This window comes from Equus przewalskii, chromosome 1 (assembly GCF_037783145.1).
Source record: "Equus przewalskii isolate Varuska chromosome 1, EquPr2, whole genome shotgun sequence".
Classification (NCBI taxonomy): Eukaryota; Metazoa; Chordata; class Mammalia; order Perissodactyla; family Equidae; genus Equus; species Equus przewalskii.
Genome location: NC_091831.1, coordinates 157,042,212 through 157,068,787, shown reverse-complemented (window position 1 = coordinate 157,068,787; position 26,576 = coordinate 157,042,212). Strand labels below are relative to the sequence as shown.

The 26,576-nt window shown below is 37.5% G+C and overlaps 1 protein-coding gene, 1 long non-coding RNA gene and 2 other non-coding genes across 6 annotated transcripts; all 4 read left to right on the top strand.

The window, feature by feature from the left end:
• Positions 1–1,077: 1,077 nt before the first annotated feature.
• On the top strand, positions 1,078–12,397 carry LOC103559529 (uncharacterized). Of its 2 annotated transcripts, none has more exons than XR_546999.2 (5): positions 1,078–2,363; positions 4,050–4,224; positions 6,969–7,045; positions 8,559–8,676; positions 9,953–12,397. It is a non-coding gene; the product is annotated as an uncharacterized lncRNA (long non-coding RNA). The 2 variants fall into 2 exon arrangements; XR_011541612.1 differs by having other exon boundaries at positions 2,009–2,068.
• Positions 7,236–7,312, top strand: LOC139078527 (small nucleolar RNA SNORD126). The gene has a single exon (XR_011531526.1). It is a non-coding gene; the product is annotated as a small nucleolar RNA SNORD126 (small nucleolar RNA).
• On the top strand, positions 9,501–9,648 carry LOC139078513 (small nucleolar RNA SNORA79). Its single transcript, XR_011531506.1, has one exon. It is a non-coding gene; the product is annotated as a small nucleolar RNA SNORA79 (small nucleolar RNA).
• A 1,926-nt stretch (positions 12,398–14,323) lies between the features above and the next one.
• On the top strand, positions 14,324–24,655 carry CCNB1IP1 (cyclin B1 interacting protein 1). Of its 2 annotated transcripts, none has more exons than XM_008533169.2 (4): positions 14,324–14,467; positions 15,913–16,245; positions 20,934–21,267; positions 23,633–24,655. In XM_008533169.2, exons 2-4 carry the CDS (start codon positions 15,949–15,951, stop codon positions 23,833–23,835), a joined length of 834 nt encoding a protein of 277 aa, XP_008531391.1. In that variant the 5' UTR covers positions 14,324–14,467; positions 15,913–15,948; the 3' UTR covers positions 23,836–24,655. The 2 variants fall into 2 exon arrangements, with proteins under 2 accessions (XP_008531391.1, XP_008531392.1); XM_008533170.2 differs by having other exon boundaries at positions 14,401–14,553.
• Positions 24,656–26,576: the final 1,921 nt, after the last annotated feature.

The window sequence follows — 26,576 nt, the reverse complement described above, 5'->3', positions numbered from 1 at the left end:
GGGGGAGATTTGTTTACTTTCTTTTGTTTTTTTCATTTTTGTATATAATGGTACCATAAAGAATTGGGCATAATGGGCTAAATCTGTGATACTGTATAATCTGTATACCATTTGGTAACTTTAGATATGTAACCACCATGAATTCTTCCACAAATTCAGGATGTGTGTGGAGGGTGGGGAGATTGTTGTTTCCGAACACCTTACTAAGCACGCACCTCTCTCCTCCCCTGAATTGTCCAAGGATACTTAGGCCAGTGTTTGGGGAGGAGCAGCCTAACTCCTGAATCCATCCCAAAACATAGTCTGTTTCACTCATTCACACTTGATGTGGCTCCACTATCTTATGGTGCTGGCATGATGATCTTGTTCAAGTACATCATTGCATAGTCAGCAAGGTTCTTTGATGGCAGGTGATCCCACTGTTTAGTGCTAAGCCTGTCCCAAGATATCCGACTTAGAGCCACTCAAGGCTCCATATTTTCAATACCATCCTACAAGATTATAGAGTCAGCTAATTTCAGCATCTGCAACCCAATGGATCCAGGACCCAGATTCTTTCTTCATTCCCCGCTCCAGAAATACACATTAGAGACTGGGCAGCTTTTCCTTTTCAACCCTTAAAACGCATAAGGTCTGTGAATCTCTGCCTTTATATGTTATCTTGGTATTCAAAATCTCTTTACTAAAGTAGTTCTCCCACAGTGATTTCAGAGAGCCCTATGCTCATCCTTCTGGAATTCCAAAATGATCCACTGGCACCTCTCATTGGAGAAGAAGAAAATCTGCAATATAACCTTCCTACTGTTAAAAGTAGGACATTATGGGTGAGTGTAGGTCTGTAAACACACATAATTTAGGAGCAAAAACTGATTTCCTCTGCTTTACTTGTATCCAGAAAGAATTGTATGATATGCGCACAAGTAGAACAGCATAAGTGAACTCAGGCACGCAGTCACTTGCTTTTTCATCTCCTCTATACATCACAATAGGGAATGAGCAAGGAAGGATGGAGGACAGAACTGAGCATGTACTATGGACTAGTTATTATGCTAGACTCTTTCATATATTTATATATATGTTAGGGAGGTAGGTATTACAATCCCCATGATATAGAGGAGAAAATTGAGTCTCAGAGAGTTTAAGAAATTTATTCCAGATTGTGCAGCTAGAAAACATTCTGGAAACGATCACAATTTACTTGAAACATGTCCCAGAACATCCTTGTGCAGCACCTTGAAATAGAGTTTTCCCTTTGCTACTGTAAGGGAGGAAAAAGTTTTCCTCAACCAGTTTAGGGTCCCTGGCTGGGTCTGAAAATTAAACTGACAAAGACAGATTAACAGGAGAAAAGCATACTAATTTTATTGACTTTTTTCATGTACGCGGGAGCCTTCACAAGAGAATGAAGACCTGAAGAAGTGATGAGAGCAGGAATCTTTTATACCTGTTAGATAAAGAAACAATAAATTTGTGAAGAATTGACAAGAATTGAGCCAGGGGTAGTAAATGGTGAAGAAGTAACTAGAAAGTTAAGGGTTAGTTTAACCAGGTTTGCTCATACAGGTTAGTTTTACTTCTAAGCCTAACCCCTTAACCTCTTAACCCTCATCTTTTATCCACTAAGTCTGTTAACTCGAATATTAGCCTGAAGGTAGGTTTTAACTTGAATAGACCTAGTCTGTTATAATGAAACCTGTTACCTTGCATAAATTAACCATATGGAGGTCATAAAGGATAGGAAATTATCCTAAAGGAATGAAATTGTTTGCAGTAGACCCATCTAAACAAGAATGTGTATAAATAGCTTGAATTAGCCTGTGTTTGCTTGTGCTAAGCACATTTACTCTAAAGGAACCTTCTTTTAAAAAATTAAATCTAGAAACAGTGCAAGTAGCATGCCTGGTCCATAAAGAGACCAGTAGGTGAAGGAGGGGGCTGGTGATGTCAGCACCTTTTAGGGTAAAGGAGGAAGGAATCCTAACTCATTAGCCAATCAGGCTCTGAGGCCACTTCCCAAAGCGACTTCCTGTCTCTCCTCTTTCTCTCTCTCCGTTTTGGTGGTGGGCTGGTGAGTGTGCACTTAATTTTGCTCCCTAATTGTTTTGAATTTCTCTTCCATTTAAGCCATATTTCTTGGTAGCAGGCCTTTATTTCAAGCCAGCATTGGACTGTGTGTAAGAGGCAAGGTGATTAATCTTGGCTGTGTGGAGACTGGAGGAAGGCAGTGAAATGCTCTGCCTGGCTTGTTTCCACGTGGGCCTCTGCAGTCCTGGGTCTGCCTTCCTTCCTTGAGAACTGGTGACCCAGAACAACAGATTCTGCTTCATATACAGAGTGCCTGTGTTCCTGAAAAATGCCTGGAGGTAATTGTTATTATTCCAAAGCTATTTTAACCTATATCTTCCTGAGTGAGAAGGTAGATCTGGGGGGGAGGAGTTCAGACAAGTACATTTTAATTCTCCTGCGTTTGCAAGTCCCAGGTCCTAGTGAAGACTAGAAACCAACCAATACTCTAAATATCTTGATTGAGCAATCGAGGATTTTTCTATTAAAAGCAAAACCACGCTGATGGCTTTTATGTGAATATATTTTGCCCACTTCAGTTTAAGTAAGGGGTGGTTTATTTTGCTGTGAACACATATTTAATGTTGAGAAGGAAAGACAGCATGAACCAGAGAAACCACGTGGTCTTTGTACTCACTGGGGCAGAAGGGGCATGCTTGCAATGTTTACTTAGCAAAATGTGTGCTGGATATCTTCCTGAAATTATGGTGTTAAGTGAGTGAATTCATATTTTTGCATTAAGTTAGGAAAAACTGAAATGTTTTTGGGTTGTAAATATACAAAGTAAGAGAAGAAGCCTCTGGGAATTCCTCCAAAGCTATTTATTTTAAAAGTCTTAAAAGGCTAAGATCGTATCTTGTGAAACATCTAGTTTTCCAGTTATGAAGTTTTGCTGATTAGGAGAAAAATAAGTTTCTTTCCAGTGGCTGTATGCTTTAGTTCTTAAGGAGGATCTTTATATAGAATACTTTGGAGTCTTCATTTTTAAGTGGTGAATGAGGGGAAGAGGGAAGCAAATTTTTCCCCTTTTTTCTTAAAAGACATAGAATCTTGTATTTGGAAGGGCCCTTATGAATATATGAGTTACTTTCCTGACTGCAAGATTATTGTGAAAAGTGTGAAATTGTTAGGCAGAATATCTGCATTCCTCCTCATTAGCTGGTTGAGCTTGGACACTTAATAATAGAAACAACATATTAAACACTTAACTACATATCAGCTATAGTGCAAAGTATTTTATATTTATTTTACCTCATTTAATCTTCACAGCAGTTCCAGGAGGTAGGTGGTATTTGCCCTCATTTTACAGAAAGGGAATCTGAGGCTCAGAGGGGTTGCATAACTTGCCCAAAGTCACAACAAATGTATAGGGGAGCCGGGATTCAAATCCAGTTCTGTCCAACTTCAAAATCCATTGTCTTAACCACTAAGCTGAGTTGCCTACCATTTTAGTCTCTAAACCTTGCTTACATGCCTGTAAAATGGAGATGACATAATACTTGTAAAATGAGGTAATATATGGAAAGTGCTTTATAAATTCTAAGCTAGTCAAAGTCTTATGAAATGAATAAAATATCAAGTTAACAGAGTAGAAGGTTTTATTGCCTCTTGCATCCTGATTTCAAGTTAGTCCTTCCTGCTGTTTTGACCCAAAGCCCTCAGGTAGTGTATTTTCATTTGTTCCACCAGCAGTGGGACTGGGACTGAGTGCCATGGTGGTCTCTTGGAATAAGCTGCATCATCAGGATTTCTGATCTCACCATTTTGATTTCATATATGCTCTGAGTGGATTCCTCCTGCACTTGAGAGGTTAAAACAGTTGGTATTTTTGCCTAAAATAGCTGACAATGAGTGGAAAACAAAACGTGGGAGTCTGTTCTGATAGCAGTGACTTATAGAGCTATCTCTAAAAGAGAACTATGCCAAGCAACCAGTTTAGTATTTACTTCCTATACAAAGTTTCGTATTGTTTCCTTTTGCTTCAGGTTGAAGATGGAATCCACTGAGGAAGGCAGGCCTAGGTCTTCAGCATCCTGTGTGCCAGTCCAGAAGTGGCACTGTGGAAGCCTCTATAACATCTGCGGCAGACCCCCTAAAAATCAAGGGCCTGGGTCTGAACATTCTCAGTAGGAATGGTTAAAGGCTGATGGGACCATACAGGCAAGTACTTGAACTTTGACCAAGATATGATGCCTTAAAGTGTTCTCTGTATCACATATATGTGTCTTTTCCATCTAAAAAAGATAGGAGGTTCTTTGAGTTACCATTGTATCTCATAATGCTGGATACACATTTGGCACTGAGGAAACTGGAATGGAGCTAGGTAAAACTGAGTGGTAACATAATCTTAAAATGGAAGCGTCAGCTGATTGAGTATTATCAATTTGCAGTTTGTATCAGGCCTTCATGAAGCATCTGTTCACATACTTAAAATGTACCTATTGGCCATAAGCACCAGTACTTTGAAGCATTTACTAGTGCCCACAGGGAACAAAATGAGTGGGTCATTGGTTGTTACGGGGTATTTATAAAATATTTACTTTAGCTCCCTAAATAATTCAGTATATGAAATGGCCTTCATGCAGTAGAATGACACTTGCTGAAGCATGACTAGAATCCTGTAGGGAGCATCACACATTGGGAAAGGCATCATATACTTCATATTAGGATTTATGTGCTAGGCTTTGCGCTATGTGCCAAGGACACAAAGACCAGGCCCTTTGCAGTCTGGGTTTTGTTTGTTAGATGAGACAAATAGAGAAGTTGCACCTTTAAATCAATAATTATTTTCCTGTAAGAAGTACTTGGATCATGGAGTTTTGAGGTAGACATTGTTAAAACTATGGAAACCTCTAACTTCATATCTTGCTTCCTGTCTACGTTTCCTTAGTTAATCTCACATGCTGTTGATTTGGAAACATTTTACATAATTAAACATTGTTCAAGTATAAGACAAGAAAGGAGTAAAATAACAGATTATATCTCTGGGTTCCTTAAAACACCTCAGTTTCTTTCTGACCTACTGAGCCCGTATGTCATTCTTAATACATTCTAAGCAAACCATCTTCTGTAGCTCTCCTTATTTCACGTAGGTAGTGGCACCGTGAATTGAAAATATGGAGTTTTGACAGAATGAGGTTTAAATTCTAGCTCTTAATAGCTAGGTGACCTTAAGAAATTCATTTAACTTCTCTGAGCCTCAAATTTGCTCGTAAATATGAGGTTGTTGTAAAGTTTGACTGAAATGATTTCTATAGTTCTTGACAGATAATAGGGATTTTTAAGAATGATTACCACTTCCTTTCTGTCAGCTTATTTTAGTTATACCCATCCTTTAAGGCACTCCTGTCCAACAGAACTTTCTGTGATGATGGAAATGTTCTATATTTGTACTGCCCCGTATGATAGCCATTAGCCACGTGGGGCTCTTGACCAATTAAAATGTGACTGGGGTGACTGAGGAATTTAACTTTTATTTAAATGGCAGCATGTGGTGTTACCTATTGGAAAGTGCGGTTTTTTTAATTGAGATATAATTGACGTATAACAGTTTCACTTCTACAACATAATGATTCAATATTTGTATATATTGTGAAATGATCACCATAATAAGTCTAGTTAAGATCCATCACCACACCTAGCTACAAATTTTTTTCTTCTGAGAACTTTTAAAATCTACTCTCAGCAACTTTCAAATATATAATACAGTATTTTAAGTGCAATTTTAAGTCTCATTCAAGACCCATCTTCTTTCTTCATGAAGTGTTCCTTGACCAATGATTCTTCTTTTCTTAACATTTCATAACTTGCTCTCTCACTTATTTGGTACTTACCATGGACATTAGTTTTCATGAAGCATGTCTTTCTAGCTAGATTGTATTTAGGTTATGGATTTTTAAATCTCCACATTGCTACATGAAAAGGAATGTGACAAAAGTATAACTAATATTTTTAGTTAATAAGTTTTAAATGATCCTTAAATGTGATAGAAAAAAAATTCTAGTTAGTAATTAGGTGAAGAATAGGGAATAGTCTGAAGGTTGCTTGCAGGGATGAACTTCATGTCCAGTCTGTTTCACCTGAAAGTTCAGATTACATTCAAACTCTGGAAGAGGAAATGAAAGCTGCTTTCTTATATTGCCGTCTTGTGGCTGACTTGGGCTCCAGATGATGCTAATTCAATTTTGCTATGTCAAGGGAAGATTTTCTTTAATTTATCGTGATAAAAGTTTACCAAGAGTAAAGGTTAAATGCAATCTGCATTAGCTCAAATGAAATTGAAATATGTTTGAAAAAAAACTTACTATTTTGGATTACCTTCTCATTTATCTGAATTTTATGAGTTCTTGGCTCCGGCCTTCCTCCCCTACCCCTGCTTTATTTTTTTTAGGATTTCGTGAATTTGATGACTGGTTACAAGTGTTTTCTGCAGTCACATACCCCATGCACTTGGAGAGGCTGGCAGTAATCCATGCCATTTTTGCCCCGTCTCCCTGAATTTGTTCCCATGGTTTCCAAGCTCTGGTTGCCACCAGCACCTGGCTCCTTCCTTTTGCGTACCTGTTCTCTTATTGTGAGACTGTTGACTTTTATAAACGTTCAGAGATTGGTTAGAGTTACAGTACAGTTTTACCCAAACTTTTAAATTTATGCCAAAAGCTGAGCTTTTGCAGAAGTCACACCTTAATCTAATGACTTTGGGAATTAGGTGACATTCTCTAAATAGATGGGTCAATTTATGTTACTGAATGGAGATTCAAATAAAGAATGAACAGTTTTCCTTGAGGTTAATTTTCCTCGAGGCTGTGTGGGTATGGCTTGGTGTGGAGTGGGCCAGTGCGCATTTAAGTCTTCTAATCATAACCTTTGTGTATTTTTTAACTTACTATTTTTTTATTTTCCAGAAATGATGCTAGGTAGCTGATAGATCTGTAGTTCAACTTGATTCCTAGATAGAAGCTGGATTCATCTAATACCAGAAGTAAGTGTAAAAGAAAACCTTCATTTTTACCTCATTTGGATTTCTAATCATCTAGCAAGTTTTGGTGCTCAGTGTTCTCTGTGGCTGAAATTTGGTAGTTGAAGAAGCCTTAGTTCTATCTTAACAGGGTTTTCCTGGTTTAGGGACAAGTAGTAGGCAGTGGTTTGCCCTTTACCAGTCAGTCATTTGTAGTTTGCCATGATGAAATGCATGTTAAGTCCGTGTTTCAGCTGATGACCCTGATTAAACACATGCTCTGAGCAGACTATAGCTAGGGCAAACACTTGGAATTGAATTCTGCTTCTTGGAATTCTTACTGGGATCTAGGCCATGATCCCAGGGGATTCTTAAATCTTTGAATCATGAATTTGATACAATACTTTGTTGTGCCTTGATCTTTTGTGATATCTCTTTGAGATAGAACTAAGGTCAAGAATCCTTAATCTAAAAATTCAAACACTACAGATAAAACACTGATAACTGGTAGAATTCTGTCAACACTTATCTTGGCAGTTTTTAAACTAATCATTATTTTATTAGTTTATATATAAGATTAAGAGGATCTTAGAGTTGGTTAAATCAATTTTTGTCAAGCTCATATAATGCAACACTATATGGTTGCTTAAAAGTTATAATACAGGTTTATCTTTCTTGGAATGGAAGGGTATTCATGATACATTAAGTTAAAAACAAGTTATAGAGCAATATGTATAATCCCTTTTCTGCTTAAACATTTTTATACAGTTATGTTTACTTGAGAAATCGTCTGAAAGGATATATAGATGATCCCCAACTTATAATGGTTCAACTTATGATTTTTCGACTTTACAATGGTGCAAAAGTCATATGCATTCAGTAGAAGTCACACTTCAAATTTTGAATTTTGATGTTTGCCTGGGCTAGTGATATGCAGTTCAATACTCTCAGTGAGTTGGAGCTCCCAGTTAGCCATGCCATCATGAGGGTAAAGAACTTACACACTTAACAACCATTCTTTACCCATACAACCATTCTGTTTTTTACTTTCATTTCAGTTTTCAATAAATTACATGAGATATTCAACACTTTATTATAAAATAGGCTTTGTGTTAGATGATTTTGCCCAACTGTAGGCTAATGTAAGTGTTCTGAGCACATTTTAGGTAGCCTGGGCTAAGCTATGATGTTCAGTAGGTCAGGTGTGTTAAATGCTTTTTCAACTTAACAATATTTTCCACTTACAATGGGTTTATCAGGACATATCCCTATTGTAAGTTGAGGAAGATCCGTACTCAGATAGTAGGGATTATTGTCCTAGAGTTGGGCTATTGGTAATCTTGTTAACCTGAATTTTCTGACTTTATTATATTCACATATTGTATAATTTAAAGTTATTTTAAGCAACCTAAATGGGACAGGCCTATATTCTCTTCCTGTGCTTGCATGTTTCAGCAGATAATGGGGTACATATGAGGGTGAAATACAAATATTCAAAGTAATATCAGCACTTGAAATGATTTTTTCGCTTTTGCAGAAATGAAATCTCACGTTACTGAAACTAGATCTGAGTCTCACTTCTTTCCCAGCCTGGAACTCCTGGGTGCTGTGAGTCCTGGATATATAATAGATGGTGACAACATCTTTCTTTTATGGTAAGGCTTATGTTGAAACTGAGAGTTTTGACACACATATGAATCTTTGAAAATTCAGCTTTGTGACTTCATGGTTAGGTGCTAAGGTGCTACAAATTGTATTGTTTATAATGTCAATTAAACACGTTGACAGGTAGCATAGTATAGCAGTTACACATGGATTCTGGAGTCAGACTGGGTTCAGACCCATCCACCATCACTTAACCAGCTATGTACCCTTGGCAAGTTTCTTAAGATCTGAGTGTCTTAGTGTCTTTATATCTTAGAAGATGATAATAATAGTATCTGCGTCAAAAGAATAGTACTCGACTTTGAAGAATGAATTAGGTAATAAACATGTGGGGTTTAGAACATTGTTAAGCATGTGGTAAATGCTCAGTAGATGTTAGCTATTTTATCATCAGAGTCCATGTGTGTATTTATCTTAGACCTTGTATGACTTGGCAGTTTCTGACACCTGCACAATACGTTGTCCAAAATTCTTTGTTTTGATTGCTTCTGAGCATCTTTCTGCCAATTGGCCTATCCCTTATTATCTTTACCCCTAGCACCCAAAACCTAATTTAGTTTTAGAATAAGGCAAAGAATGGTAATAAGGACTATAATGTGTATCCCTATAAAATTGTTTCAATAACATTTTCTTTAATTAATTAATCTTGTTCTTGGCACTAATTTATCATCTAATTCTTCATTTTGTGTATCTAGCTGGACCAGTTGATACTTTCTTCTAGTTCTTGACTGACTCTTTAAAAATTTAGATGTAGTGATTCCTACAAGTCACTTAATGTCTTTAACTGTTTCCTAAAATGATTGGAGATAAACTTTGATGGCTGTTCCTCTCACTGCTTGAAGCCTTAGGTAGTGGGATTTTAGTCCATCATATATCAAAGCTGACTTGTCTTCACTCAGGGCACCATGGGGATGGGTTGGCTGTCTGTTAGTGCCTTCTGATTTTTGCGGAGTCAAACAATTACAAAGCAGATGGTAATTCTAGACCAAGAAAATGTGCCTGTGGTTAAAAAAAACCAAAAAACAAAATTAATTTTAAAACATGAGGATATAGTATATAGAGAACATTTTGATTACAGTAGTATTTGAATAGCACTGATCTAGGGCTATGAAAGAAAAAAGCTCTTAGTCAGTTGATTCTAGGGGTGACTGAAATATTATACTCTGAAGTCATTCATGTTTAAATTTTAAATGGTTTACTCAGTTTTCTACTGCGTGGTTGTTCACACATTTCAGGGCAGTGTTGAAAATATCTTTTTCTTTGCAGCATGAAGGTAGATGATTCTTCAAATTAAAGATGGAAGCTGACTTCTCACCAGAAATGGTTTGTAGAATCAACTTACAAAAATGTCAGAGGCAGCGAAGGAAAGAGTAAAATATTTCTTTCTATCAGCCTTCGATTCTTTGCTAGATTGTAAACTTCATGAAAGCAGAATAACTTCCTTATCCCTAATGCCTGGCCCAGAATAGATACTCAAAAAATAGTTGAAATGAATGGAAATCTCCCTTGGTTTTTTTTTTTTCTTCCTTTTTTAATCTCTGGAAAATGGCAACCATCGTAATGGCATTTCCACAAGACATTTACATGGAATAACTAGGACTTAAATTTTGATTCTGATGTAAAATGTACATGTAGGTACATTAAACTATCTTGGTAATAATAAGTCTACTTAAAACTCTTAATATTTGAGGCCAGCCCCTTGGCCAAGTGGTTAGGTTCTCATGCTCCACTTCGGCAGCATAGGGTTTTGCTACTTTGAATCCCAGGTGCAGACCTAACACTGCTCATCAAGCCAAGCTGAGGCAGCGTCCCACATAGCACAACTACAAGGACCTACAACTAGAGTATACAACTGTGTACTGGGGGGTCTTGGGGAGAAGAAGAAGAAAAAAGATTGGCAACAGATGTTAGCTTAGGTGTCAGTCTTAAAAAAAAAAACCTCAATATTTGATTATGACTTGATCTTTCAAGAGGCAATGAAGAATGACTGCCAAAACAACGTACGTACGTAAGGAATAGATATATAAAAGCTTACTGATATTTAATAGGAAATCTTTTATTATGAACAGTTTATTTATAGCTTTATTGGATATTTATCACTGACAGAAATTGCACTTACCACTCATGTACGGTTAAACAGTCATTATTTCTGCTTTATATTTAATATTGAAATATTCTTAATTGTTTTGGCTAAATTAATACCTTGGGACTTGTTTTTGCCCTGTATACTGTATTTACATCCATGAGGGTATATTTAACATGCAAAGGGTACCAAATACTCATTCAAATAATGGAAGTCTGGTACATCTCACTGTGTTTTGGAATGAGATTTAATACTCATGCTCATACCAGAATCACACAAATGGTATGCAACTATAATCACTTCTGTTAGAGTATGAAATCTATTTTTTAGATTAAGATCCTTCTATTAAAACAAATAGAAGTATCAAATTAGTTTTAGAGTAGATGATGCTAACAGTCTAAGATTCAAAGATAACGGAATAATTATCTCAAACTCTTGGAGAAATATGGTATGTAAATACTCATAATATACCTGATATTTACTTAGAATATCTATGCAAGATCAAAATCAAACTTCATGGTAAAAATACCAGTTTTGAAAGGTGAAAGTAACCTGTAATTAAATGGTATAAGTAATTTATAAGCACAAATTGTGCTGACAGAGTTTATCCAGACTCCTTACCATAGAAAGAATAGATTAAGGATCTATAAGTGAAAAGCAAAATTTAAACCTATAGAAAAGCAAAGACTGTGACATTGGAGTACATATAAGCACAAAAAGGAAAGTGATAAATTTGTGCACACTAAAATGTTTGCATACCTTGCACCTGACAAAGGACTCCATATGAATCAAGAAAATGATCAAAGGATATGAACGGGCAATTCATAGATGAGGATCCCTGAGTAGTCATTCATAGGAAAAGATGCTTAATCTCACTAGTAATCAAAGAATTGCACATTAAAACAACATTGATATACAATTTTACTGCCATTAGATGGGCAAAAATGAAAACAACATAAACCTCACACTTCCACACATTGCTAAGTCTGGAGTGTTGGGCTCTCATCATTTCTGGTGTCACTGAAATTTGCTGTTACTTTGGAGAATGGTTTGGCAGCATCTAGTTTATTTGAAGATGCTTATACACTAACCCAATCTCTGGGTATTATACTTTATAGGAATTCTTGGCATGTGTACTCAAGGAGATATACAGAAAGTTCACTGTGGTATTGTTTTTAATTGTAAAAACCTGGAACCAATGTCCATTAGAAGGATGGATAAATAAATTGTGGTATATTTGTAGTATTTGGCTGTTAAAATGAATTAACATAAAGTATGTATTAACTTGATTACATCTCAAAAATAATGATGACTTAAAAATGACCAAGTGATATGTGCTGTGTGATAAGATTTAGCAGTTTTAGAACACGCAAAAGTGTTGTGTACACTTTTAAAAGTGTAAAAGCATGCATAAATACCAAAATCTGGTTTGTTTACCTTCAGAGGAGGAGGAGAAAGGTAGATTGAGGTGTACACAGGGAATGCTTCAATTGTATCTGCAGTGTTACTGCATTAAAAAATAGCAAATGTGAGAAAGGTTTGGGTTTATTAAAGCTGAGTGATGGTGATTCTCCACACATTTTTGATATGCTTGATATTTGATAATAAAAGCCAATATTTTAAAAAGCTCTTTTTGTGAATGAGTCTCTGTATCCCAGCCTTGAGTGACTTTGGTGGTCTCATCCCCAGGAGCACCAGTGAAGGGTTTGTCTATGCCATGACAGGAAAGGACACATGCCACCAAGAAGGTTTGTCAGTTCCCAGTGTTCCAGACTACTGGGATATTAAGACTTTGTAACTCCCTCCCTTTTTTTCTATCTGGCAAAATATGTAGGCCCCCTACCCCGCCCCCAAAATGTGTGTATATATAAAATGTATTATTCCTGCAGGCTTTTACCCAAATGGGTTGGAAATTGGAAACTGATTTAGAGAGAAAATGGTGTGGGGGAACACTAAGGTTTTGGGAATCAATAGGATGATCTTGAAGAAGCAGGAAGGGAACATATTGCAGTGAAAATGTAACTTGGCTAGGATCACAAAGTTAGGTACTGGTCGAATTTGAATGCTTTGTGTTTCATAACTTTAAATGAGATTGTACACTTATTGTACTTTAATATTTCCACATTTGGCATAGTTAAAATCAGAAAACGCACAAAAGGCTCAGATAGCTAAAATAGATGTCATTACATGCTTTACACATGAACTCCGAATTTTCTTTGAATCCAATTTGCACCACTAGAATTGTTACTACTCTGAACTCACAAGACATTTTGGGAAATGTATACAAAGGCCAAGATGGCCCTTTCTGATTACAGTGAGCAAATTACGCACAGACAAAAAGCTAGCAGAAAGTTATTTAACAAGGACAGGTTTTTGTTTAAAGGAGAAAAGTTTAGTATTATAGATTCATAACCCATAAAAGGGTTAGCTGGGCTTGGTGTCCACTGAGTTGCTGACTTATTGGATGGTATCTGTTACCTATTTCGGGGTCACATCATCTGGAAAAGTGGTTACAAAAAACAGCATTAAGGCTTATATCCCAAGGAACCCTCAAGCCCTCCTCAGCTTAATTTCTCATAGGAATTCTAATAGACTCAGAGATTGGGCAGAAAATCATACTGCAAGCAAAGAAAAAGTAATAAGGTAACAATAGTAATTAGGGTAAAACAGGTACAAACATTTAAATAATTAGAAGCAGGTCTAGGAGAGCACACAGGCAGAAAACCTCAAAAAAGCTGTGACGGGCGGAGCAGATGGCTAGTGGTTATGTTCTTCGCACCTCCACTTTCGCGGCCTGGGTTTGCAGGCCCCTGGGGGGCGGGGGACTACAGGGATGACACGGACAGACCTACACACCACTCATCAAGCTTTGCTGTGGCGGCATCCTACATATAAAATAGAGGAAGATTGGCAGGGAAGTTAGCTCAGGGGCAATCTTCCTCACCAAAAAAAAGAAAAAAACATGTGACAAACATGTGACAGCTGATCCTCTCAATTTCAAGCGCCGTAATGAACGTTTCATAAGGCAGACTTCTAAATCAAGGACAGTTCTATTTGCTTTAAATGTATATACAGGATGTGTAAAAGCTGGGAAGATGTCTCTTTCAAGATGGATAAAAAATTAAAAAGGCAGAATCTACCTCAACACGGAGGTGACAGCTATCCAGTTACAGGTATCACACAATTTCTGCGAATTTTTCCGGAAACTACTTAGCCTGTGCCACCCAGGCTAAGGTAGTCGCCAAATTTTGCCAGGACTAACACCTGCGCGCACTCAGGCCGGGCCTCAAGCCGGCCTGGTTGCCTTCTCAAGCGCCCCCCTCTGCTCTTAGGAGACTTTGACCTCGAATGTTATACCCATGACAGCCAGGATTTTACTCCCGCACAGTCAAGCGCTGAAAAGGGCACACAACGAGAGGATCTGCGCGGCTCCCCTGGGCTAGGCGCAGACGGATTCGCGGCCTCACCCGTCTGAGACGCGGCTACCCTGTGGCTGACCAGCCCGAGTCCCCGCGCCACAGCCCGAGGGCTCCCAGGATCCTCATCGGCTAGAACCCCGGCTCCCCCGGCCCGGCAGGCTCTGGGAGCACTGTGCGCATGCGCTCTCCGACGCACGGGCGACGTGCGTGGTGAATCCTCGCTCCTCAAGTAGTTGTAGAGGCAACGGCGTTTTCCCGCGCTTTTTCTTGGTGCCTCAGGTTAGGTATTTTATTGGTATTAATCTTGTTATTATTTTCTCTGTCGAGCGTGGAAACCAGGCCGAGAACTCCAGAAGGAAGTTTCTGTGAGTCTAATTCTCAAAAACTTGGCCCTCCATGATTTGGACAGCTCGCTAAATTGACCGCTTCCCCCTCCTGGTGGAAAATTGGGAATTAGCCGCCCTTCTCGCTCTGCCCGAGGAGGGTCTCAGCGGCAGAAGTGCTCCCAGCCGGGCCGCGCCCGCTGCGCCCCTTACCCTGCTGAGGTGGGGCTCCGCGGCCGCCGCTGGGCTTGTGGGGACCCGCCCGGGGACGTTCGGGGGGAAAGTGGCGGAGCGTCCTTCTCGACCCCTGTGACTAAGGCGACATTCCTGCCAGGATTTGTCAGTTGATAAATGTGAACATTCTCCCTTGGTGTTTAGTTGGTGTGCCGCTGTTACTGTACGCAATCTGTGACTTATTGTGGTGTATCCAGAGGATTGCTGCCCATTTGGGTTACTCAGACTCCAGTGAGAGCGGACACCGTATGGAAAAGTCACTCAATCGAGGCTATTTATATAGTTTTACGAATGTTTTAGATAAGAAGCATAGCATTGAATAGGATTTATATGAATAGGTGAATTGTTGAATTGATAAGAAGCTGCTTTTTAAAAATTTTATTGGGGTCATAATAGTGTATAACTGTGAAATTTCGGTTGTACGTTATTGTTTGTCAGTCACCGTATCAATGTGGCCCTTCACCACTCACGCCCCCCAACGCCCTTCCCGTCTGGTAACACTCATCTGTTCTCTTTGTCCACGTGAAAAAACTGCTTTTATCCAGATTTTCAGGCTTCATAATGGTCAATTACTTGGATGCATTAGGTATCAGGTTGCTGCGCTTTTTTAGTCAAGGCAACACAGGTAAAGACTCTGAGAAATCAGCATCAATGAAAACCCTAAAATGTTTTAACTTAAAACACTTTGCACTAAAGAATGGCTGAAATCAGCTTTTATATCTGCCGAGTGTGAGCAGTGATACTAAAATATTCTAGCAAACTGTGAACGGTAGCACATTTGGATTTTTGTTTAGGTGTTGAGGAATGGCAAAAAGCACTCATTTAATTTTTATTTGTTTGTGCTTTGTAAATGTTCCTAAACTTTTTTTTCCCTGTACGTAGTACTTTTGACTTTAGTAAGATTTGGAACCACCTGTGTCTTTAACTTTTTCCTTCAAGCTTTTTTTCATGGCCTCTGTGGTGATTCTCACCAAGAAGGAGCAGAATTAATATTGTTGAGTGACTAAATTCGATATGATTATAATAAATGCAAAAACCTAATAAAATGTACCTTATTTTATCATAATAAAATAAAAACATGCTTTATTTATTAGTTATGTATTTATTTATTTATTTCACTTTCACTGCAATTCAACTTATTTGACCTTTTCATTTACCCCTTATTAGGGTTCTTTTCAGCGTCTGGAGAGTTCACTGGCTAGTATGTCTTTGTGTGAAGACATGCTGCTTTGTAATTATCGCAAGTGTCGCATCAAACTCTCTGGTTATGCCTGGGTCACTGCCTGCTCTCACATCTTCTGTGATCAGCATGGCAGTGGTGAGTTTAGTCGTTCACCAGCTATCTGCCCTGCCTGCAATAGTACCCTTTCTGGAAAGCTAGATATTGTCCGCACAGAACTCAGTCCATCAGAGGAATATAAAGCCATGGTATTGGCAGGACTTCGACCAGAGATTGTGTTGGACATTAGCTCCCGAGCACTGGCCTTCTGGACGTATCAGGTTAGTGCTCAGGCTGGTTTCTCTGAGACTATACTTTTGAGGCCTGTGTGGAAGCTTCTGATGTTTTTCCTTCACTGTGTTTGTATTTATTTTTTATGAATTTAGGGAAAACTTTCTTTTTAATAAATTTCATTTTTTTACAAAGGTAATACGTTTATTGTTGAAAATCCAAAAGCAAGAAAATAAAAAACCACCTATAATCTCATCATGCAGAGATAATCCTTGTTGATATTTTTGTTTGTGTATTACTAGACTTTTGTGCATAAATAAATATTTTATATATATATTTTGTCTAAACAAAAATAGTATAATACTGTACATGCTGTTTTTGTGGCCAGGTGAAGTTGACAATATATTATGACTGTTATGAATATTTTATTAAATACTTTTAATTATAATTTTATTGGTTGCATTGTATAATAATTTATTTCCAAGTTATAACAAAAATGCTGTGATGCACATTCTTATCATCAAATTCGCATCCTTAATTATTTGCTAAGATTAAATTCTTGAAAGTGGATAAATACATTTCAAAGTTTTTAAAATTGCAGTGTTTTTAAATTACCCTCCAGTTAGATCATATCAATTTGTGTTTCCCTAAGAAGTATATAAGGAGACGTAGGTCTCTACACCTTCTACTCATCCATTAGATATGAGTAAAATGGAATTTCATTGCTCTTTAAATATGCATTTTGTGGGTGACTTTTAGATGACAGCATTTTCTTACATTTTTAAATTATTTTTATTTTATGAAATGCCTGTTTCAGTTTGCTTATTTCAGTTGTTGTAGTTTTTTTCTATTGATTTGCAAAAATTCTTTATATATACTTAACTCAGATGTTGCAAGAAATTTTGTTTCTTCACTTATCTTTTCTTAGTCTTTATTGATCTTTTTGACATACAGAAGTTGAAAATATTTGTGTTTTTGATGTAATTATTTTAATGATTGCATTACATCATAATTTGTTTATAAGTTATTAAAAATGCTGTGATGAGCATTCTTATCATTAGATTCACATCCTTAACTCTTTCCCTTTATGATTTCTGCCTTTGGTGTTTTCTTAGAAAGAGCTTCCTGTGGAGAACTTTAATCATGTCCTTGAGTATATTTATGTCCTGTGTATGCATTTATAATAATGATTCTTAAAGGTTCTGTTTGTTATCTGTTAAGTAAATATTTTTATTGTATTTTTCTGAGTAAGGTGTCCTCTCTTATAAGCTCCTGTATCTTCTTTATGCTTATCTTTATTGTATTATTTATACTATGTTGTAATTACCTATATACTTGTTCATCTCCTTTAGTTGGGAGAATTCTTTAGGTCAAGTTTTGATTCCTGTATATCTCTGGGTCCTCAGAGACCATCATAGTTAACTGATCTTAAGTCTCGGTAAATACTTATTGACTGAATGAATAGACATTATATCTTAAAGTACATGTCGTATTGTTTTCATCTGTTCAGATATGGTGGAAACCAGTGAATGGGTTATTAAGGTAGTCAGAAATGAATTTTTCTTTACTTCATTTATTCATTTTTTTTCCTACTTAGTCATTCAACATATATTTTTTGAGTACCAGGAAACATTTATGTTTCATGTACCTTCTTACGTGCTGGGTATACAAAAAGGAACAAAACATATAAGCTTCAAGGAGAATACAGTTTAGTAATGGGGCTGGCCCGGTGGTGCAGCGGTTAAGTGCACATGTTCCGCCTTGGTGGCCTGGGGTTTGCCGGTTCAAATCCCGGGTGTGGACATGGCACTGCTTGGCAAGCCATGCTGTGGTAGGTGTCCCACAGATAAAACAGAGGAAGATGGGTACGGATGTTAGCTCAGGGCCAGTCTTCCTCAGCAAAAAGAGGAGGATTTGCAGATGTTAGCTCAAGGCGAGTCTTCCTCAAAAAACAAAACAAAAAAAACCCAAAATACATGCCTTTAAAAAAAAAGATTAAAAGAAACCCCTCAAAACAGACATTTACAATATATTTTTAATGCCTACAGTGATAAGGGAAGTACAGAGTTCTAAGAGACCACATAGTAGTGCCAGGTAACCTAGATTTGGTGGAGTTATATCAAACTATATAGAATGGGGAAATTAAAAATGGTTAAAAAAAAGTAGAGTGCTCATATTTCACTTTCTGTCAGTATTTAAAGGGCAGTGAATCCAAAGGTAAGCCAGAATTGGATCCTGTTTATAGTAGTTGTCTATTGATATGTAACAAGCTTAGTGGCTTAAAGAACAAATTTAGTGGCTTAAAACAACAGACATTTATTATCTCAGATTCTGTGGATCAAGAGTCCAGGTGTGGACACTGCTTAGGGTCTCACAAGACTGCAATCAAGGTGTTGACAGGGGCTGCAGTCTCATCTGAACCTTGACTGGGGAAGGGTCTTCTTCCAAGCTCATGTGGTTGTTGACAGCATTCACTTCCTAGTGGAGTATCAGACTGAGGGCCTTGGTTTTCTTTTTTTTAATGGACTTTATTTTTTAAGCAGTTTTAAGTTCACAGCAAAATTGAGAGGAAAGTACAGAGATTTCCCATATGTCCCTTGCCCCTTGCACATGCATAGCCTCCTCCATTGTCAACAACCCTGACCAGAATGGTACGTTTGTTACAAATGATGAACCTATATTGACACATGGCTATCACCCAAAGTCCATAGTTTACATTAGGGCTCTCTCTTTGTGTTGTACATTTTATGAGTTTGGGCAAATATATAATGACATGTATCCACCATGATAGTATCATACAGAGTAGTTTCACTGCCCTAAAAATCTTTTGTGCACCACCTATTTATCCATCTTTCCCCCTCACCCCTGGCAACCACTGATCTTTTTACTGTCTTCATAGTTTTGCCTTTTCCAGACTGCTACGCAATTGGAATTGTACAGTTTGTAGCCTTTTCAGATTGGCTTCTTTCACTTAGTAATATGTGTTTGTTTCCTCCATGTGTTTTCATGGCTTGATAGTTCATTTCTTTTTAGTGTTAAGTAATATTCCATTGTTAGATGTACCACAGTTTATTTATCCATTCACCTACTGTAGAACATATTGATTTCTAAGTTTTGGTAATTGTGAATAAAGCTGCTTTACACATCTGTGTGCAGAACATAAGTCTTTAGCTCCTTTGGGTAAATACCAAGAAGCACGTTTGCTGGATTGTATGGTAAGAGTATGTTTACTTTTGTAAGAAACTGCCAAACTATCTTCCCGAGTGGCTGTAAGATTTTGCATTCCTACCAGCAATGAATGAGAGTTCCTTTTGCTCCAGATCCTTGCCAGTTTGGTTTTGTCAGTGTTCTGGATTTTGGCCATTCTAACAGGTGTGTAGTCATATCTCGTTGTTTTAATTTGCATTTCCCTGATGACATATGATGGTGAGCATCTTTTCGTATGCTTATTTGCCATCTGTATGTCTTCTTTGGTGACATGTCTGTTAAGGTTTTTAGCCCTGCTCCCCTTTTTTTTTTGGTGAGGAATATAGGCCCTGAGCTAACATCTCTTGCCAATCCTCTTTTTGCTTGAGAAAGATTATTGCTGAGCTAACATCTGTGCCAGTCTTCCTCCATTTTGTCTGTGGGACATTGCCACAGCATGGCTTGATGAGTGGGTATAGGTCCGTGCCTGGGATCTGAACCCATGAACCTTGGGCCGCTGAAGCAGAGTACGTGAACTTAACCACTACGCCATCAGGCTGGCCCCTGGTCTATTTTTTTAATTGGGTTGTTCATTTTTGTGTTGTTGGGTTTTAAGAGTTCTCTGTCTAAGTCTTTTATCAGATATGTCTTGCAAATATTTTCTCTCAGTCTGTGGCTTGTCTTTTTATTCTCTTGATGTTGTTTTTTGCAGTGAAAAAATTTTAATTTTAATGAAGTCCAGCTTATCAGTTTGTTATTTCATAGATTGTGCCTTTGGTGTTGTATCTAAAAAGTCACCACCAAATTCAAGATCATTTAGATATTCTCCTGTGTTATCTTATATGAATTTTATAGTTTTGTGTTTTATATTTAGGTCTGTTATCCGTTTTGAGTTAATTTTTATGAGGGGTGTAAAGTCTGCGTTTAGATTCTTTGTGACCTCAGTATTTTGCAGGCTGTTGCACAGAGGCTGCTCTCAGTTGCTTGCCTTTTTAGCCTTCCCAGCATGGCTGCTTGCTTCCACAAAGCCAGCAAGAGAGAGAATGGGCTAGTAAGACAGACTTTATATTCTTAAGTAATGTACTCATGAAGTGACATCCTGTCATTTTTCCTGTGTTCTAGTCACAGATCCTGTCCACACTTAAGGAGAGGATATAAGTACCATGCAGCAGGAATAATTGGGGGCTATCTTATCTGTTAATCCATACAATGGGTTACTTGAAATATAGGATTATATTTCTTAAAAACCTTTGGACTACATGTCACTTGTTAAGGTTAGAGAAAAACTCACTTCTTTTGTTGGTATAATGGTAGTGGTTTGAGAGTTTTCTTCCAGACTTTTGTTCTATATATTTAGTGACATAACATTATTTTCTATAATAACCATCCTATCGTACATCCTTACTGCTTCTTAACCTGGTTCTAAATGTTAAAGTAATAATATCCCAGTATAAGCATCTTTATTTTCTTTTTGTCTTTGTATAAAGTTTTACAATATATAACTTTGTATTTAATAAATACCTTAAAATCTTTCTTTTTTCACTTGGGACAGGTACATCAGGAGCGTCTCTATCAAGAATACAATTTCAGCAAGGCTGAGGGCCATCTGAAACAGATGGAGAAGATATATACTCAGCAAATACAGAGCAAGGATGTGGAATTGACATCCATGAAAGGGGAGGTCACCTCCATGAAGAAAGTGCTAGAAGAATACAAGAAAAAGTTCAGTGACATCTCTGAGAAACTTATGGAGCGAAATCGCCAGTATCAAAAGCTTCAAGGCCTCTATGATAGCCTCAGGCTACGAAACATCACCATTGCTAACCAAGAAGGTACCCTTGAACCATCCATATTCACACAATCCGGTGTTTTTGGCTTCCCTTTAGGTAAGAAAGGACGTGTAATATCCAATATCTGTTCTTAATCAGCAATTTTTCACACTGTACTCTACACAATTCCAAGCAGTCAGTGGAGACTCCAAAGGCCAGAATGGTGGTAGGCTCTAGGTTCTTCATCCATTTCTCAACCTGTATATCATTGCTTTTATCCATTTTATTTGCTTACATTTAAGTTACATCTTCAATTTGAACAGAGAGTAAATCACTGCAAAAAAAAAGTTTGCAAATTGCTACTTTAAGTGAAAAGCTATTTAGTTGCAGTAATAATAATATTAGTTGCCATTTATTGATTCCTTCCTGAGTGCCAAGCACTGTTATAATTTTACATGTATTTGTGTTATTTTCAAAACTTTATGAGGTAAGTATTATTATTATCCCTATTTACAGATTAGAAAATTGAGGCACAGAATGTTTAAGTAAATTGGTCAAGGTCACAGAGCTATCTTTAGAGCCTATACTCTTAACCATTTGCTATCCTCCAAGAAGGCCATATTTTAGTTTCTTTCATGTGGCAATACTGATTGCACAGTTCTTTTCTTAAGTTATTGTTGGTTATTTGGTTGGTTTGTTCTTTCGTTTATTCATTCATCCATTCATCAAATATTTATCAAACATGTTTCACATGCCAGCCTGCTAGGCATAATGCTAGGCAATGAGGATATAAAGATTATCCAGATAGGATTCCTGACTTCTGGAAGTGCACAATCTAGGATGGTACAGCTCTTTTCTGCTTTTTTGGTGCCTTGGCAGATGCGATGAATCTCATATCTCTTCTGATCTCTCCACTTTATACTACTCTTTTTTTTGTTTTTGTTTTTTTGAGGAAGATTAGCCCTGAGCTAACATCTGCCACCAATCCTCCTTTTGCTGAGGAAGACTGGTCCTGAGCTAACATCCGTGCCCATCTTTCTCTACTTCACATGTGGGACGCCTACTACAGCATGGCTTGCCAAGCAGTGCCATGTCTGCACCCGGGATCCGAACCGGTGAACCCCAGGCCACCGAAGCGGAATGTGTGCACTTAACCCCTGTGCCACCGGACCAGCCCATATACTACTCTTGATATAACAGAATCCAATAGATTTTTACTATACTATTAATATAAATTATTTTTGACATACAAAAAAGTAAATATTCTTCTGCTGGATTTTCCAAAATACTCATTTTTTGAATTTCACTATAGGCTGAGGAAAAAAATTTAGGAGATGATGGCCTAGAAAAGGCAGGAAGTAATTAGATGAGGAACATCAGATGTAAGAATTGAAACAAAAACAAGTTTCCGCTTAACTTTCAGTTAATCATGTATTATAATTTAGTCAATCAAAGTGTTATTGTTTATGGGCATTGTAGATGTTCTTATTTTTTCCTTGTCACTGTCCACATTTATTTTGATTTCTTTCATGTTCACCAATTCTTTCCTGTTCATTTTTTTGTGCACACTTTTTTACTTTTACTTCTTGCTACCATTGTTGGCTTGGAGCAGATACAGTCAGCATTCCCCTTTAGTTACATGTTCCCTTTAAAACTTGCAGAATCCAAGGAAGTGTTCAGTGGAAGTTGTTAAATGCTTATTTAATCAGATTTATTGTTTGATTTTTCTTAAGGCTATTCTAATTGATCTTGGGTCATGAGTATGTACCAGTTTTTCATAGTTGTCATATATTTTCTAGAATGTTTATAGCAATATATTTTTTTTCTGAGGAAGGTTAGCCCTGAGCTAACATCTGCCGCCAACTCTCCTCTTTTTTTTTTGCTGAGGAAGATTGGCTCAGAGCTAACATCTGTGTCTGTCTTCCTCTACTTTATATGTGAGATGCCTGCCACAGCATGGCTTGATAAGTGGTGTGTAGGTCTGTACCTGGGATGTGAACTGGCTAACCCTGGGCTGCGGAAGTGGAATGTGCAAACTTAACTGCTGCGCCACTGGGCTGGCCCCTATGGCAGTCTTTTTAAAAAATTTATTCTAAAAAAGAACCTGAGACAAAAAGTTTTATACACACACATGTATATATATATGATTTTCCTTTGAAGTAGATTAAATAGATAACAAATGAATAAAATAAGATATTGTAAATTCTAGCTCTACTAAAAACATATTTCATTGTGTCAAATTACTTTTGGTGATGAGGTAATGGCTATCATTGGAAACTGCATCACAGAAGAAGGCCAGTATATACTATGGTAGGGGGAGGGGCCATCATAGTCCTTTTCTTTGTCCAACATTAGGCTTATATTTTATTCATCTCATAGGAGTTGAGTTCTGTTAAAATATTTATTGAATGACTTTTGTCTTTTTGTTCTTAAAGATCTGTAAGGAAATAGCTGCTAAGTTTTTCCCTTATTTTTTTCCTAGGGAACAGTTCCAAGTTTCCTTTGGACAGTACACCAGTTCGAAATCAGGGTGGTGGAGATGGAGATTTTCACTTCAGACCATTTTTTGTGGGTTCTCCCACAGCACCTGAACCCAGCAACAGCTTTTTCAGTTTTGCCTCCCCAAGTCGTGAATTAGAGCAGCAGCAAGTCTCTAGCAGGGCCTTTAAAGTAAAAAGAATTTAGCTCATTTTACAGAATGTTTCTCTGTTCACTTTCAGTGATTTCATTTAGCAAGGAATCTTTGTTCTAGATAAAGGTCAAGAACCTCCCTGTGCTATTAAAAGTTATCTTCACATTTTCAACTTATAAGAAACTTCAGTGGCAGTGGGGGATGGCTTTAGAGTCTGGTTTCTTTTTCTGTTTCCATTCCAAAAAGCATGAGCATTTTATTAAACTCAATTTCATCGTGACTTGTTGAGTTTTCACCATTAGTGAAAAGGTTACAATATTATTGGATGTTTTGTAGATCACCATTTGTTTCTGTGTGGGATATTTCTGACTGATCTATGTGTTTATGTGTATGTATATAAGCACCCATGTTACATGTCTACATGTCACTTTGGGTTCTGGTATTTATACATGTATGTATATGTGTTCCTTTACATCGGTATTTTGCTGTATTTGCTAGTAGATTTATGTGCAGATTTTGGTCTCAGGAAATGGCGGGTGAGTCTGTAGCTTGTTTTGGGGTGTGTACATTTATTTGTATATATTTATGTATTTGCGATTTTATTAACTTGTTTAGCAATATGCTTATGTCAATGAATGAGAGTACAACTTGATGCATGTATTTTCAGTTCCTATTTCTATTTAAAAATAATTTAGATTGATACAGTTATTTTGTAAAGTTGGTTTTTTGGCATTTATTTTCAAATAAAATCGCTTCTTTCTTTACCCTTTTGCCAGCTATTGCCTTGTGTATATTTATTTAGGAATGTACTGCAGAAAACTCACCAATATGTTATTGCTCTCAAGAGATTATACTAATTAAAATACTTTAAAAGATTGATTCCTTGTTTTCCTTTGTTAAATAGGGAGCATTTCTGACTACAACACAGATGACTTGTTTAAAACGAAGAGGTAAGAAGGAAACTTGAAAGACATGTTCAGTAACTTTACATCCCTACTAGAGGAAAGACTTGAAGGCATACTAGTTACGGAGGCAAGACATCTGGGTTCTAATTATGGGTTTTTTCCACATGTTGGTTGGACGAATTTGAGTTTAAACTTTCTGGGCCTTTGTTTCTATATCTGTAAAATAAGGGATTGAATTAAATTATCCTTACAGCCTTTTTTTTTTTTTTTTTTGAGGAAGATTAGTGTTGGTGTCGCAATCCAATGTACACATCAGGATAGATGCGGAGAGGGCTGATGGCCACTCTGAGTTTATTATAACCAGCGTTTCAATATATACATAGCTTACATCTGTTAAACATACACAGGTGTTCTGGATGAAGTAATTAGCGAATGCCAAGAATTCTTAGTGATTTCTCAAGGAGCCCTCCCTTGGCCTCTGTTTTGATATTATCATGTTATTGCTGTGCTCGTATACTTTCTCTCAGAGCATGCAAGGCCTCCTAGGCAACGGCCCCTCCTGCTCCCCATATCGATATCGTTTCTCCATCTGTGCCCCCGGGCGGCTGCCGCCTGTCTTAGGTTGCCCTCCTCCGGGGGGGGGGGGGGGGTCTTACCCGTCATTGGCTAACCGGCCTTCTCACCTCCAGGTCACAATTTGTTGGCAAGCTTTTTCCAGTGATTATTAACCCTTCCTGTGTCAGGGGCGGCTACAGTTAGCCCTGAGCTAACTACTGCCAGTCCTCTTTTTGCTGAGGAAGACTGGCCCTGAGCTAACATCGTGCCCATCTTCCTCTACTTTATATCTGGGACACCTACCACAGCATGGCGTGCCAGGTGGTGCCATGTCCACACCCGGGATCCTAACCAGCGAACCCCAGGCCACCAAGAAGCGGAATGTGGGAACTTGACCACTGTGCCACTGGGCAGGCCCTCTTACAGCCTTTTCTAACTCTTAAATTTTATGACTTCTTCTTATTGGTTTGGGAGGAATTACAATGGAATTACCCTAATTGCCAAATCCCATTGTCTTTTAGATAATAAAGTCATGCTGAAATCCTTTGAGGATATTTATATTTAGTGATTGTGGAAAGGCAAGTGAATACCCTTGCTTTACAGAATTGAATAGCAAGCAAGTAATGTTTTCTTCCTTACAAGTATAGAATATAAAATCTCTTCAAAAATATTTTTTACTGTACTCCAAAGTTTAAATGGTATCTGAGAAAGAGGATGAAAAATCTTGACTTGTTTTAAAATATCCCTCCCTATTTCATAGCTAATCACACAGGTTTTATAAATTACAGTATAAGTATTTTTCTTCCCTATGCAGTTTTAAATTTTGTTGGAAAATGGTTTGAGGAAATAATTTTATGTACATTCGTGATTTCTGCTGTGAACCTTTGCATCTTCCTTTGTTATGTTCCCAGAATCAATTTGAAGTACAAGTAAGCTATAATTAAAACTAAAAAGTAAAAAGAAACTTTGTTAGGACTATTACGTGCTACTTTTTAAAAACTTATTTATTAAAGAGTTTAGTACATTCACATGGTACAAATTCAAAAGGTACAGAAAAGACAAAGCAAAATGTCTTCCTGTTCACTCCTGTCCCACAGCCCCTCTTCCTCTTTCTGGAAGCAATTACTGTTACCAGTGTCTTGTGTCTCTTTCAGAGATAGTCTATGTGGAAGTAAATAACTTTTTATTTAAAAATTATGGTTATTTTTGAATAGGTAGTACATGTACATGATAAAAAATTCAAAGTGTACATAGTGAGAAGAATTTTCTTTGCCCCCTGACAACTCTCAGTCCTGTTCCCCTCTCCAGAGACAGTCCTTGTTTCTTATATATCC